Raw genomic sequence first — 16,130 nt, 5'->3', positions numbered from 1 at the left:
TAGTGATCTTGCAATTAGGAATGCTATCATCAAGCCATAAAACTTTCATTGAAAGATTTTGCAATGCATACTCGTAAGTCGCTTGAAATATTTTAACTTTGATTTTCTTGAAAATGTTTGAGAATCATGGTGTCTCCCTTTACTAGATAAAGGTTCATACAAACAATATTATTGAAAACCATAATGATCTCCCCTTATGAGTGTAATTGCCTGTGGGAAGTTGTAAACAGTATTGATTACTATAGTTTTAGTTTACTGAAACTACCTGCATAGAATGATTGAAAATAATAATCAGGAATTTACTAAAACATGTGTTGAATCAGAAGTCTAACACAATGAAAAGGTTTCCAATTTTGATATCTTGAAAGACAATGAATGATATAACTCACTTGATTTGCAATAAATGTTGAACATTTCTGTTGACATAAATTTGTCTCATGTTGTCTACTTAAAAAAATATCTGATGAGCATGTAGAAAATAAGGTCTTAGATTCAATGGCATCTTAATTTGAATAAGTATGATAAATATAAACTATATATTTCTATCAATCTTATCAATTTTTATTTTATGCTCATCTATAATTTAAATTTGGAAGTAGTTATATAGAAAAAAGAAAAACTTTTTTTGTTTGAATAGATCAAAGACATGTCTTTCTTTAAAATTTTTCTGTAATACAGTGAAATCCTGGTTAACGAACTTTTATTTTGCAAAAATTTTGTCTTGGATAACGAACAAAATTTGGATAATGTACGTAACGGTATTTTGTGTCAAATTTTAGTTGGTGTTAGGCATGTGTGAGTTAAGCATTGCTTTTCTGAGTGATTGTGCTATACTTCTTTTTTCAGTTTTGTGATTTATATATTTAATCAATATGGCATCCAAGAAAAAAAAAGTCATAGCGGCAATAGAAAATGACAATGCAATATAAACGACAATGCGCTATCGCATTTGAGAAAAATTTTGATTAAAATAGTAAGACAATCAACTTTAGATCAATTTCTTGTTCCTTATGGAAAGAGTTTGTTTGTTTGTTAAGTTATGGCAATGCAACACTTGGGCGATCTGCCTAGGGAATGCCTTCTGGGAGGTGTTTTTAAGGGAAACTGGCCCCTATTTAGGCATTACAGACGTGGAGAATACTTGGAAAACTCTACGTGGCCAGCCCATCTGAGCGAGGTGTGAACCCACGAATGAACTCCCTGTGTTCAAGGTACGAAGACCACTTAGCCACTGGTGTGTTTTTTTACCGAAAGAGACTTCGACTCGAAGAATCTTCCAATGAAGTGCTACCTGTTATTTTTTGGAGTGGATTCCACTTCTAAGCATTAAGGTTCATATATCTCAACTTTTCTGCCACCAACTACAACAAACGAAGGTATGTACAGTGCTAGTTTATTAAACAAAGTTTACATATTTGTTGCTGTAAAGATAGATACTACGTTTTCTTACATTTTCATCAAAGAAAATTACTGTATATTACAAATTAAATCACAAAAATTTCGGAGACAAGAACGGATTAATTGCATTTGCATTAATTTCTATGGGAAAAATTGCTTCGGTTAACGAACAGAGTTGCAGAATGGATTAAGTTTGTTAACCGGGGTTCCACTGTATATCATTATCTTAGAAGAACATACATATTTATTTAAATTAAAAATATTAGTTTAGCAAAAATTTTAATGGCATTAATGAATTTAGAATGTGTGTAGCTTTTTTAATACAATAAATTTGTTTGTGTGAAATAGACAGTAGCTGTTTTAATTAAGTAATTTAAACAATTAATTCTTAATCTCTGTTGAGAATTCTTTTTGTCTGCAAGAAAAGTATTAATATTTCTTAATGATTGAGAAGTGTAAGCCGGTATAAACAAAAATATTAACTATTTTTAAAGTTGATTTATCAGATATAGATAAAAAAAATTCTCCAATAGAAATAACATTATTTTCGTGTGAAATGGATCTCATAATTAATTTGCTTATTTTGCTCGTACTGTCTTGACATACCAATAATGAATTTGATTTGATCTTTATGAAACTTGTTGAAAATTCAAGCAAAACATCTATAAAACTTTAAAAAACTATAAAAAGTAAAAAGTTTACACTAATGATTTAAGACAAAGAACAACATATTCTTGTGCTAACATTTCTCTTTGAGTCAAAAGCATTGCTCAAAAAAAGGATGGATGTTAAAAGCTTTCTCATCTAAAACACATCTAGTAAAATATTCATAGTTTAAGTATACTTTCTATCATACGTGGTCTGTTCAAAAAGTATCGGACCTTTTTTTTTCCGCGTAAACCAATGATGCAAGAGAGGCCTCCTTCGGTGGAGTTGTGGAGGGGACAGTCATGCACAGCCCTGAATTTTTTCCCGCCTGCAGGAAGCGTCAGTCGTTGGCAATCGGCCTATGAGTGAGGTCATGTAGTGCGCTCTCGTCGGATTCCACTAAGCTGGAAAATGACTGAACAACGTGAGCAGCGATATTACATCAAATTTTGCCAAAAACCTTGGCGATACCCGAGTGTAAACCATTCGCAAGATTCAGCAGGCTTTCGGGGACGATCCTCGAGGCCAAAAAAAGCGCGGCAGGTCCGCAGCAATATCAAAGGTCATGTTGACAGTTTTTTCGACTGTCGTGGGGTGGTGTGTCGTGAGTACGCACCACAAGGCCAAACCATCGCAAAGGAGTACTACCAGGAGGTCCTTCGTCGTCTTTCCGACGCAAACGACCGGATCTGTGGTTGATCAAAACTTGGCAGCTCCATTGTGATAACGCATCCGCCCATTCTGCGCATCTGATTCGGGCTTTCGTCGCCAAACACAATACTCCTGTGGTTCGTCACGTTCCGTACTCTCCCCACATGGCTCCATGTGACCTTTGGCTATTTCCCAAGATGAAAATGCCGCTAAAAGGAACCCGAATTTCGTCGAGAGAAGACATCGTGCGGAATCCGATGGACCGGCTGATGGCCATTCCAAAAGATGCATTCCAGCAGTTTTCCAGCAATGGCAGGAACGCTGGGAGAAGTGTATACGCTACCAAGGAGACTACTTTGAAGGGGATTAGGGTTTTGTACCTCAAAGTCAATAAATTTATTTTTGCCGACCAAAGGTTCGATACTTTTTGAACACACCACGTATATAAAAGACTGTTTTTCTAAGTAATCTAGAATCTAGCTGTAAGGACCTGCTTTGCTGGGCAAAAAGTAACGATAGTGAAGATTAAGATAATTACATTATAGCCAATCTTACCCGTTTTCATAGAATGCAAGAATTAGGTCCCCCGTTTCCAGACTAATTAGAGAATTTTTACGAGCCTAAAAATATGTTCGATTTCCCGCAAAAACGCAAAAAACTGCCTGTAAATCTTGCATGCCGCTTTATATTAACACTTCCCTTGTTACTCAACACTTCCATTGTTACACATTTTCGAAGTCAACCACTTTCAACTCCCATATTTCCCACACCCTTATAGCTATCGAGATGCAACCACCATAGTGCACGAATGGAGACTTGGGGCTACTACCACATACAAACACCATTCATGTGCGATGTGTAGTTTTGGCTGAAAAGTGAAATATAGGGACACACACGTGCATTTTTATATATAGGCCCTATATATAGATATAGATTATATCCCATATGAAATTCACACAGCCATATTCTATACTTTAATTAATGAGGATTTCACAAATATTTTGAGTTATGGCAATCGACCGAATTGTATAATTTGTATAGTAACGATAGTGAAGATTAAGATAATTACATTATAGCTAATCTTACCCGTTTTCACAGAATGCAAGAATTAGGTCCCCCGTTTTCACAGAATGCAAGAATTAGGTCCCCCGTTTTCACAGAATGCAAGAATTAGGTCCCCCGTTTCCAGACTAATTAGATAATTTTTACGTTTAGTCAAACGAACTATTTTCAACGTTTCTGGAACGTTTACAATCGTTCTATAATTGAACCAATATTCAAATTTTATGTTCGAATTTAATTCAAACAAAACATATGAAATAGAAAGCCACTTTCAACCACTTTCAGCTTCATATCTCCCGCACCCTTATAGCTATTGAGACGCAACCACCCCTATGCACGAATGGAGACTTGGGGCTACCACCACATACAAACACCATTCGCGTGCAATGTGTAGTTTTTGCGGAAAAGTGAAATATAGGGACATACATGTCCATTTTTATATATATATATATAGATGAAATGTGAAAGAGTGATCTTTGAAATAGACTAGTAATAAAAATCATGAAGTCTGTTTTCAAACATGCACAATTTCTAAAAAGGTTAGTGAAACATGACACCTAAAACATCCATCCTGACATTCAATTTAAATTTTTTCCCACTATGACTTGCACGAGATTGTTTGTCATCTGGATGTTTTAGAATGTATTAACCTTCCTTTTTCTTGTATTAAAATGAATGGAAGTATGGTTGGATTGATTCAGTATATAAACTTTATTAAAATGCTTTTAAATGAAAGCAATTATATATATATATAACTATCAGTATACATGGTAGATTGGTTTTGTATAAACTGAAATGTAAATTAAGTAACATTGAAGGTTCCGTATTTCCCATATAAAACGACTGTCTACCTATTTATCCTTAATCTATCTACCTTATATAAGGATTAAACTGTATAAATTGAGGGTTGTGTGTATTAATAATCTTAAATGTGTGCATATTATTGTTTAATTGTAAAATAAAATATGAAACATGCTGTAAACACAATTCTACAATGTAAGTTAATTAGTAACAAACAAAACATTAAACTGTTAAAGTATTTACAAATTTTATGATGAACTCAGGATATTTTTCCAATTTTAATTATAAATTAGAAGTTCAGACTATTTACAAAAAATTATATAATTTATGAGTCTATCAATTAATCCTTTTCTCGCACCATAGAAGTACACCTTTTACATTGGTATTGAAGAAATCACTTCATAAAAAACAATTAACAATAGGTAAACATTCACATCATCTAATTTATAATTAAAACTGTTAAAGTATGTTTATTTTAATTCTTTAAAACATTTTTAAGAAGAATTTGATTGAAATTCAAATACGAGAACATATATTTAAAATTCATTTCAGAATGAAATATAACAAATTTCATAATATATTGTAGAAATATTGGAAATCTGTGCAAAGATAAAATGTCTAGTATTTGTTTCAAAGCATTGAATGCTGTAGTGTATTTTTCTTTGTTGGTCATGTTTTGAATTTTACATTATTTACAATAGATGTAGATATTTTGCACTCAATTTCTGGGAATGATTTGAGTTCAGTCCTGCCCTTCCTATTGGGTGTCTAGTGGGTACCTATGTTGAAGAACATTATTGAACAAATCTAAGTCACTCTGCTTCTGGAGAAATAGGATATGTTAACAAGGGATGTGATGCTGTTAATTAAAGAACTTGTGCACAATTTCAACATTGCTTCATATATCTTTGTCTCACTATTGTCGAGAATCTCTTTTGCACCTTTACCATCAGCCACCCTCAATTTCTGTCTCAGTGAAACAAAATGGGTCACTTGTGATACAGCTTTATGACTAGCTCTGTCAATGCTTTCACTTCAATGTTCAGTTCTTTCTGTATTTCCTTTGTTATTGAAAACTCTGTATACTTTTACATGTGCATTGTTGTAGTTATTTACAAGTTTTGTTGTTATAAACACTACAAGGGCTGGAATTTACAAACAAGTAAATGATGATGTATGAAATTTTATTTTTTAATGTTGCTTCAATGTCCAAAATGATTTTTCAGTTTGATTCATGGCTGTCTCCCTCATCAGTGGCAAATGTGTTTAAAAGTAGTGCTCACATATTTCATTCATGCCAGTTCATTAAATACTGCTCAGTCATGAACACACACCAGTCTGATACTCTGACTTTTTCTAGCAGCAAAAATTGAGACTATATTCCTGTAGACTTCCTCTGTTCCTAGTATAAAATCTCTCTAAAGCTATCCAATAGTTCATTTTTCATCTCAACTGTGGTATTACATGCAATTGAATTAACTTGTGTACTTCATAGAATGAAACTTGCACAGCAAGACTCTTGAATTTGAGAATACACTGTATATTACTGAAATCTTGGTAAAATTCTTGTCAACAAGGATCATATCTGGGATATCTGTACAGATTTATCTGAAATGTTTATACAAGCTGTTAAAGTACAGGTGTCTCCTCAGTTAAAAATGCAACTGCAGCAATTTCTGACAATCCTTTCAGAGTGCATAATAGCAAAATACCTTGTAATTTTCAATATTGAAGCTGAGTGATGCATCAATTTCAATAGTGGAGGTTTTGCTTTCCTACAGTTCACTATTATTCCAGATGAGGCCAGAAACAACATTGGCTACCATTGAATTCTATGCATTGACTATTAACAATTCACATGCACTCTCCAAATTATTGGATTTAACTTTTCTTGTTTTTGATAAGCAATTGTGTGATTATTGTCTAAATTCACAGTTGTCACTTTTGTTGTCCTTTTGATCAGTATAGATTTATCTTGGCTAGACACGTACCCATGTCGAAATACTTGACAAATACCATGACATTTGTAAACATCTTGATGTTTATTATTAATAGCAGTCACAAATGGATTATTGCAAAATGCAGTAAAATGCTCTTAAATGATTGACTTTGCATGTTAAAACCAGTGTTGCCCAGAAAGTTTCATCAGAATTATTCTAAAAGTTGTGTGAAAAATTCTAAGATGTTCTCATAATAATAAAAATAATATACTGATCCCTAAAAATCCTTATAATTATTTAAATGTAATGAAAATAAATATTTTCCATATAATGTGAATTTAATAGAGAGTATATTGTGTATATACATGGTGCAGCAGAAAGGACAGGCATTTTTTAAACAATCACAACATCTGTAATTGTTACTACAAAAGATATTTGTTGGAAGATGTGAGTTCATATTGAAATAGCATTTTACAGAATCAAGTGTGGAAAACATCATCTCCCATATGGTGTCCATTATCAGTGATGCATTTCTGGAGGCGAGTTTGGTGACTTGCATGAATAGCTTCCTTAAGTTTTTGCAAAGAACGGGCTTGTGCTCGTATACATGTGTCTTGAGGTGTCCCCACAAGAAATAATTGCACATGGGATAAGTTGGGCAAACGAGGAAGCCAACGAATGTCACCGAACCTGAAAATGAGGCAACCAGGGAAGAGATGATGAGTAATGTCAATTGATGTTTTAGTTGTGTGGGTCGTTGCTCCATCCGGTTGAAACCACACATTTGATGGGAATACGTTTCCATCATACACAAGGATGCAGAAACGTATACACTGTTTTCTCAGTCGCACGCAAACACACGGTGTTCTATCATCCACAGCTCTATGCCTTCAACTGAAAAGACAATGCTAAGACTTCACTACTTTCCTGCTACCTGCCACATGTCACTACACCTGGTGGTGAATTCTAGTCATTTCAAAAACATTTGACCTTTCTGCACCCATGCTACCCACCTGTATTAGCAGTTGATTGTGCTACATGACTGCTAGTCAGTCTATGACAAAAATTAGTTCTTATGAAATAGATTCGTACCAATAGTCAATCATCTAAAATTTTTAAATTAGTTTATTACTGTGTAGTGAGCATTTTGTATCCAGTTATAGTATTTAAACAATGTTGAAGTATAATTATGCTTGTTGGGCATAATTTATTTTTGAATTCTTTAAATTTCACTTGTGGATACTCGTGTTTTCTTTTACATGGTGTTTACAATTGCAATATTGTTTCTTTTCTGTAATTGTCTAAATACATAGAATTTCATTAAGATAAACAACAATTAAATTATTTTAAAATATTTTTTTATAACATACCTTTATTTTCTTTCAGAATCGACATTACATTTAGTTTTGCGACTACGTGGTGGCGTAATTGAACCCAGTCTTCGTATCTTGGCTCAAAAATACAATTGTGATAAAATGATATGTCGCAAGTGAGTATTTTTGTTTTATACTTTCAGCAAAATTTACCTGTATTTATTTACCCTTTAAATATATATATATAAAGTAAAAAAAAAAAATACTTGTATTGTGATGTTATAATTTGCCAAACTGATGATAAATCATTTCTTTGCTCTAAGCTACTGTATTGTTATTTGTCATTCATAGTTTAAATCTGTTTTTGACATGATGTCATATTTGTATTTGACAGCTTTTAATAGAGGTTGTTCTTTGAGAAAAGCATTGTTAACGTAGTGAGTATTATTCATAAAGACAACCTACTATATAATAGCAACAGTTGAAGGAAAATAGAAAAAATGACTGACATGTGAACAAAGAAAATGCTAATTTTGACTTCAAATTGTAAATTTTGATTTTCTGTACAATATTTTTCTTTCTTTCCCTTCATATTAAATTTATTCTCTCTTGTTCATTAGTACTTACATACAAGTATCTGTATTGTTCTCTTTTATTAAATTTGCTTTGATAATTATTTTGTATTTAATGTATATACTGTGTGACAAAATATTTATATTAAACGACTAACTAGATATGTTTTGAACATCACACTTAAGGAATTAACATTGATATCAATGATAGGACAATATTTTGATTGTTGTCAATAAGATTAAGTTTATTAACTACATTGATATAATAAGATTGATCCGTTCTAACACATTTCATCATTTTTTTAAAGATGTAGTGATGGTATCTATGCTTTTTGTTTAAAATCTAATGGTCAGTTATGTTGCATGAGCTGCATCATTGACATTCCTGAGTTAATGTGGCTTGGAAGTGATGCTTTGGCTACACTTGTACAAAAATTATAATTGCTTAATCAGGAAAACATCTACTTTCTTGAGATTTTGTATGATGCAGCCTGATCATATGGTCCTTATGCCAGAAAAAACTGACTAAGATCTTGTTTATTTTCAGTAATTAATTTTGAATATTTTAGATATGTTTTAAATTACAACTTTGACTAAAAGCGCTAATCAAAGAAGCTTTTAATCATTGAATAAGTAAAGTTTAGAATTATTTGAAATTTTTCATAGTTATAAAAATAAATTTGATTCCCTTATTAACACTACTAAAAAGAAATTTATGAGTAAAATTGTTTCATATTTTCTGTGACCTATATTTTTACTTTCCTGGCTCTGTTATATGTAACAGAGGAAAAGTATGGTGATTGGTCAAAAATGGCCCCCCCAAGATTTACAGTTTTGGACTTGGGACCTTAAAATGTCAAGAAATTCAAAAAATTTGGGGGTTTCTGTATATATGGGTATGTGTGTGTGGAGGGACCATGATTTTGTTACTCTCTTTGAAGCTCATAATCATCATCTGCTGACAATTGCTTCTCTTCTTGCATGCTAAACATGCAAACCATTTCTGGATTGGATTGTCATCGGAGACAAGAAATGGATTCTTTGTTAACATCAAATGCAAAAGAAACAATGGCTAAGTAGGGGATAAACACCACCAAAACCTGGACTTAATGCAAAGATGATGATGCATTTTATTTGGTGGGACATGAGGGGGGTGGTTCACTTTGAACTTCTTAATCCAAATCAGACTGTCACTGCTGATCTTTACTGTCAACAGTTGATCAATTAAATCAATCTTTTTCAGTTTAAAAAAAAGACATTAATTTCTTGACAACCAATAGATTCAATATTATGACATTAATGAATATTTTCCAGTCAATTTTTGTTGGAATTTAGACATTTTTATTTCAAATGTTGACTAGAAAGATGATTGTATTGAATGAAAATTTTTTACAAAAGCATTTTGGTTTTAAATACTAATAATAGTGATAGACCTTGAAAATATAATGTATTAGTATGAGCCACAAACATGGTACACTTTGAATTAATCACAACTAGGACGAGCTGTGTGTCAGAGTTCCGTGACAATAGAAATTTCTAGGGGAAAATGTTACAAGAAAACAGCTTTTAGTGAGACTCATTCATTGATGACTATAAATTATAATGTCAAAATGCTGAATATATCTAAATGATTCTTTTTATTGTGTGACAGCTAAAACTATTTCAACATTTCCTCAGAACATCATAAATAAATTAGGAAGGAACAAAATGCTTTTACACTACTTTGTTTGAATTTTCTAAAAATATTGTTAAGTTAATTCTGACTAGAGTTTATATATATTTGATCTTTTTTAACTTATTAAAAAAATTAACTCTTTCAGGTGTTACGCCCGTCTGCATCCCAAAGCCACTAACTGTCGCAAGAGGAAATGCGGACATTCGAACAACTTGCGCCCTAAGAAGAAGATCAAGTAGTTCGTTCATAATTTGAAATGAAAATGTAATTTCTTGAATTCAATAAATTGAATCTGAATTTAACTTGCATTATTGGTCTTGCTTCTTGTTTTGGCAACGACAAATGTTTCCAAGAAATTTAATTTTTTAAAGGCAATATATATGGTAAACAAATTTAGTCATGTTTGACAAATTTAAGTAACATTACTCGTGCACACAGTTTCAACTTTTGGACTTCATGTTTTCGGCCAACAATAAAAATTTTGAGCTATAGTACAGTGGTATTATCTTCCAATTTTAGTAACTGCGAGATAGGGCTTTACTACTTTATTAAGCATTTTTATTTTAGCTTTTAGGGAATGGAACCGTCTCTTTATAATATGTATTTTATTGTTTTGTTTTCAGACATTTTTAGGAACAAATTAATCTGAAAATCATGAACGGATTGTATTCAATAGCATAATATTTACATTAACTGATGAATTAATTTAAACATTAAGTGGTAGCATCATCTGTGGGAAGCAAGCATTATCTATATATGGTGTTTATTAAAGTTTAATACAGTTAATNCCTCCGCGTGCAACACCAGAAGGGAACGTCGATACAGAGGAACGAAAATGGAAGAACACGGAGAAGATTCCGAGACGGGAGACAACGTCATGACGGTGTTCGAAAGCAAATTAATGGTGACTAGTCGTTCTCCCCACAACCACGAGTCGTCGAGATGACGTATATGGTGTTTATTAAAGTTTAATACAGTTAATATGCTTTTAGATCTTTCTATTCTATATTAAATTAATAATAATAGACTTATAACAAGATACCAGATACTTTCTGTATTTATGTTGCTAAGGGTAAGTTAAAGTAAATCATAAATGATTTTGTACAAAAATAATAATAGGGTGGTAGAGATTATACTAATGTATAATAGGTGATGAGTCAGAGTGAAATTATTTTGAATCAGTATTGTTATCAGAATATAGTCACATAAGCAATGTTTGCATTCAGTGTTGCTTAATTATTAATAGTATAAATATATCTAAATATTAGTGCTTTGCATAAAATATATTGATTTACACTTTATATACAGTAATTTATGTAATACAAATGGAAAGGTAGATATTATTGACTTTTACAAATGTTTTGGAACAAAACCACACAATTTTTACATAAAATCAACAACTATGTGCTCTCTTACTGTTACATGTTACACATATAAGTAACAAAATTTTATATTATTAACATTATAGAATTAATTCCTGATGTTATATTTTGATTTCTGCATTTCTAGTAACATCAATTTTTCTGTAAAACTTCTTTATGGAGATTAATTATAAATGGTATTCACAATTTGTTTACAATTTATTACATTAGATTGTTGCAGGTACTAATAAGGTTTAACCAGAACTGTTATTAGCAGACACTAGGGAATATTCCTTCCTATTGATTATTTTTTATATTTCTATTGCTAGTTTGTTACTTTATAAAAAAACTTGTGTCGTTTGACCATTTTCTTTAGTTATTGTATTATTTTTAAAAAATTACATTGGGGGTTTCTGTATATATGGGTATGTGTGTGTGGAGGGACCATGATTTTGTTACTCTCTTTGAAGCTCATAATCATCTTCTGCTGACAATTGCTTCTNTTTATATTTCTATTGCTAGTTTGTTACTTTATAAAAAAACTTGTGTCGTTTGACCATTTTCTTTAGTTATTGTATTATTTTTAAAAAATTACATTAATTAATAATCAAGGATTAGATGTATGATATTTTTACTTCTTTATTGTATGGTTTTATTACGTTAAACCTTCAGAAATTTATTGCGACAAGCATTATACTTGGTCTGTTTGCAGATAATTTCTGTACTTGTGTTGTTTCCTCAAGTTACTGTTAAAGCAATACATGAAACACTTTGGTGAAGGATTGATAAGGGAAGGATAGTTTATCTTTTTATAAAGTTGAATATGTTTTAAATTATAGCATTTTCCAGAAAAGAAATTTGTAAAAATATTTACATGTTTATTTTATTGGTGAGATGGAATTCTGGAGACAATAAATAAAAGAATTGATAATCAGACCACTTTATCCATGCAAATATCATGTGCAAATCATTTAAGTCTCATTAGAGAAGCAAATAAATATCCTGAAAAATAGAAAAACAACTTGATTTTAAATGTATAAAAGAAACAAAAGTGCATTTTCAGTTATAAAAGTCATTCATTGTAAGTGCATGGAAGATGAATTTTCCAACTTACAAAACATGGCACTGGCAGCAGCTCTAATTAATTAATTCACGATTCAAACGTCACAAAACCTGCTGCTTAAGAAAATGGGAATTGTGGTGGTAGAGAGAAAAGCAATAAAACCAAAAATGCTTATTATATTCTAATCCTTGCAGAGTATTGTTTTGGTGCCTAAGATAAAAGCAAAAATACCTGAATTCAAAGAATATTAAATATTTGTTGTACAGAAGAATTTTTTCGCAGTACTTGGAGACAAAGATTGCCTCTTCAAAGGTAAGATTTCCTCATCAATTAGGAACAGGAAAGGGAAGAAAAACAGCAAATCTTATAACATTTTTATTGATAAGTTCTTCTAAATGGCGTTATATTAATGCGTAATAATTATAGAAGCAAACTTTTTAAAACTATGTATAAGCAGATTTTAAAATCGCGTTACAAGCAGTTCTAGACTTTCGGACAACTCCCATTCCTTATATGCTTCATACCCTTAATAAATACGTTTTCGTTCGTCAATTCGGGCATTTTGCCTATTGATTTTAAATTGTCGTCTTAGCTCCGGAAGTATTTTATTATGTCTGACTGTTCCGGACTGCCTGTATATTAAAAAATTCACATACCAAAAACGGTGGCGAAAATATACAAAGATTATACACACGTCCTCAGTTTACAGTTGTAAAAATAAATACATATTTACAAAAGCTTAGAAACGAATTAAAAGTATTGTCGAAAAATAAAACTGCGGAGGAATTACGAGATTCGATAGAAATCCGTATTTTTATAAATAGCGCAAGATAATAAGAGTTTGCCCATTTCTTCTTCCTCTCCTCCGGGTAGAAATTCTTTGGAAAGTTCTCTGAAAGTCATGGCCAATCGGCGAGAATCCACGTGTTTTCGGTGTATGGCGTGATACCAACGGATACGAGCCTCCGCGTGCAACACCAGAAGGGAACGTCGATACAGAGGAACGAAAATGGAGGAACACGGAGGAGATTCCGAGACGGGAGACAACGTCATGACGGTGTTCGAAAGCAAATTAATGGTGACTAGTCGTTCTCCCCACAACCACGAGTCGTCGAGATGACGATCGATGGACGATCCTCTTTCCGGAACGTATTCTAAGTTGCACAGTTCTACCGGTACGAAGTCGCGTAGTAACGGGATTTCTTCGAAACGTTTCGCTAAAAACGAAACGAAATGAGGGAAACCTTGGAAATTTCCTATTTTCACTTTCTTTTTCTTAAAGTTAACTTTGGGCCCGAAATCCTGAAACGTAAAATTAAGATTATGTGAAAGCGTAAAGAAAATTGAGTTTAATTTCGAATTAAAATATATGTATTTGTACATTACAGACAATTTTTCAATTAATGTATAAAGTGCAGGAAGAAAAACCAACTTTTAAATAAAATTGAAACCTCATTTGAGTTCCGGTAGCAAACCGGGAGTTTCCAGATTAGGTACAATTATATTTAATTCGGAATTTTATCCGCTAGGGGATGTCGTGAAGTTCAGTTCGGACGGTGAAAATACAATACATAACTACTTAAATCATTTGATTAGAGTAACAAATTTTTATCATTACAAACCTGCTTTCGCCTTCCAGACTGAGAAGGAATCCAAGGAATATTATCGATCTCTTTCGTCACATTTTGTTCTTCCGCTTCCGTTACGAAATCGGGTATCAACATTATTCCATCTACAGTTAAAGACTCTTCTCCCGAGTGATTCGGATGATTCTGAGCAATTTCGTACGGATTTTCATTTTTCCAGGCACGATTACAGAGATAACAATATGCGTATTCAACCTAAGGAAGTCATTTAACAATAAATTTGGCAATAAATCGTGAAAAACAGAACTTATCACTTACATTTTCAGAATCTGTGCCAGGTCTGTGTAATTCTTTCTTCTCTTTTTCGCAAATGAGGCAAACTCTTATTCCTTTACAAGCACAACTCATTATTTTACCTCGTTAATAACAAATACATTAAATAAACGGAGAGAAAAAATCAACAAACACGCTTCGTTTCTTAAAAACATACCAAACACATTCACTCATCTGAACCACGTGTTAATCTTCTTATAGTGTTGCCAGTTTTCAATAGATAATTTAGAAATAAATAATACTTAAATATAATTAATTAAATATTTTAAATTTTTAAGTGTTTGTAAAATTTTAATATAAATAATAATAATAAATTATTTAATGCATACAAATTTTAAATGTTAGTTTTTTAATGTACTGTACGTTTCTATGATGGTGGTCGGATAGCAGCTTCAGAAGACAAATTTACCGCTTGAGGGATCCAGGATCGCATCAGGTTCATTATAATTTATTTTGGATGGTTCGAATCGGAGAAAATTATATAAAAAAAATATTATACTCGGTTACATTATGAATTAAAGATTTTATTTGACTAATTTAATTACACGACAGCTTACACTGTATTTACATATAATTTGGTGTCGGAACCAGAGTCGCGTTATGAGTCTCGATCCTGGATGCCCCAGAGCACCAGTTTAACGATTTAAAGAAAAAATTAGAAAGCAAAAAATTAATCTTATTGAGCAAATTTATGGATTAGGAGATTACGTGAAGCAGGCAATGCCCAATTTCTTAGAGAAGAGAGAAATAAATTCTATCACCCTGCTCACCCGCCATCGTTCAAGAAGTCGCGCTGTTGCCCGCGCTTCTTAAATTAATGAATTGCCATATGATTGCTCGGTTGTTTCCCTTCCAGAACAAGAATTTATGAAGGAATGTCGTCTGAGCTTCCACCAAATTGTTCTTTCATAAGATTCGTAAATGATCTCTTTAATAAAGATTCGCGTGTAAATTTGCATAGTTCATGATGCTGTTTCGTAATAAATCGTGAAGTCCTGTTAAGAAGTAAGTGTATTTATTTAATAATTTTTGTAATTTTCTATAATAATCGAAGAAAATTAATAGAATTTTAAAGAAAATTTCCACTTGTAAAGTTTCTCAATTTACATAAATCAAGACAAAACTTGAATAGAGTAACCACGAAAAAAAGCTTAATATACAGTCGACCCCCCTATAAGATCATTGATTTTTCCGTTTTATCTGAATTACATGTTGTACGAGTCACTTAGATTTTACAAATACGTGTGCCGGACTGTGAATGGCTCACATATTTGTAAAATCTAAGTGACTCGTACAACATGTAATTCAGATAAAACGGAAAAATCAATGATCTTATAGGGGGGTCGACTGTATTCAGTAAGAGCTCGTTTATAATGATATAAATTGTTTAGAAATACTTCCATAGGAATTTAGTTCTTCTTTTTTTAAATACAAATTAATAATGGAATATCAGGGATGTTACTCCACTTCCAGAAATGAGCAAAGTCTAAGAAAATAGCACTAAAACTGATAAAAATCTTCCATAAAAATATATAAAAACTCGATTTTTTCGAAAGATTTATTTATTTTAAAATATATAATTAAAATTAGTATTAAATTAATTTAATAATTTTAAAAATATATATAAAACTCTAACGACATATCAAGTTACAGGAAGGGATGTTATGAACGTGAATGAAAGAAGTTATCTTCTTTTGTATAAGGATACTATCTGAAATAATAAGGAT

At 31.9% G+C, this 16,130-nt stretch overlaps 1 protein-coding gene and 1 long non-coding RNA gene across 2 annotated transcripts; one reads left to right on the top strand and one right to left on the bottom strand.

The window, feature by feature from the left end:
• The first annotated feature begins 7,859 nt into the window (after window positions 1–7,859).
• LOC111619833 lies at window positions 7,860–10,371 on the top strand. Its single transcript, XR_002755825.1, has 2 exons — window positions 7,860–7,989; window positions 10,206–10,371. It is a non-coding gene; the product is annotated as an uncharacterized LOC111619833 (long non-coding RNA).
• A 1,572-nt stretch (window positions 10,372–11,943) lies between these two features.
• On the bottom strand, window positions 11,944–14,593 carry LOC111619869 (alpha-ketoglutarate-dependent dioxygenase alkB homolog 4-like). Its single transcript, XM_023361691.1, has 3 exons — window positions 14,389–14,593; window positions 14,107–14,325; window positions 11,944–13,786 (listed from the first exon to the last, which is right to left on the bottom strand). The coding sequence occupies exons 1-3, from the start codon at window positions 14,476–14,478 to the stop codon at window positions 13,271–13,273; spliced, it is 825 nt and encodes a 274-aa protein (XP_023217459.1). The 5' UTR covers window positions 14,479–14,593; the 3' UTR covers window positions 11,944–13,270.
• Between the last annotated feature and the right edge of the window lie 1,537 nt (window positions 14,594–16,130).

The sequence above is a fragment of the Centruroides sculpturatus genome, unplaced genomic scaffold (genome assembly GCF_000671375.1).
Source record: "Centruroides sculpturatus isolate CEXI.00-Female unplaced genomic scaffold, Cexi_2.0 scaffold138, whole genome shotgun sequence".
NCBI classification, from domain to species: Eukaryota; Metazoa; Arthropoda; class Arachnida; order Scorpiones; family Buthidae; genus Centruroides; species Centruroides sculpturatus.
The sequence above is the reverse complement of the archived record's forward strand: the minus strand, read 5'-3'. Positions and strand labels throughout refer to the sequence as shown.

Bases quoted from the DNA above. Each gene is read 5' to 3' on its own strand.
- LOC111619869 (XM_023361691.1), bottom strand. From the start codon at position 14,478: ATGAGTTGTGCTTGTAAAGGAATAAGAGTTTGCCTCATTTGCGAAAAA. The intron at 14,326-14,388 runs GTAAGTGATAAG...TGACTTCCTTAG, and splicing joins CTGGCACAGATTCTGAAAAT to GTTGAATACGCATATTGTTA. The intron at 13,787-14,106 runs GTTTGTAATGAT...TTTACGTTTCAG, and splicing joins AGTCTGGAAGGCGAAAGCAG to GATTTCGGGCCCAAAGTTAA.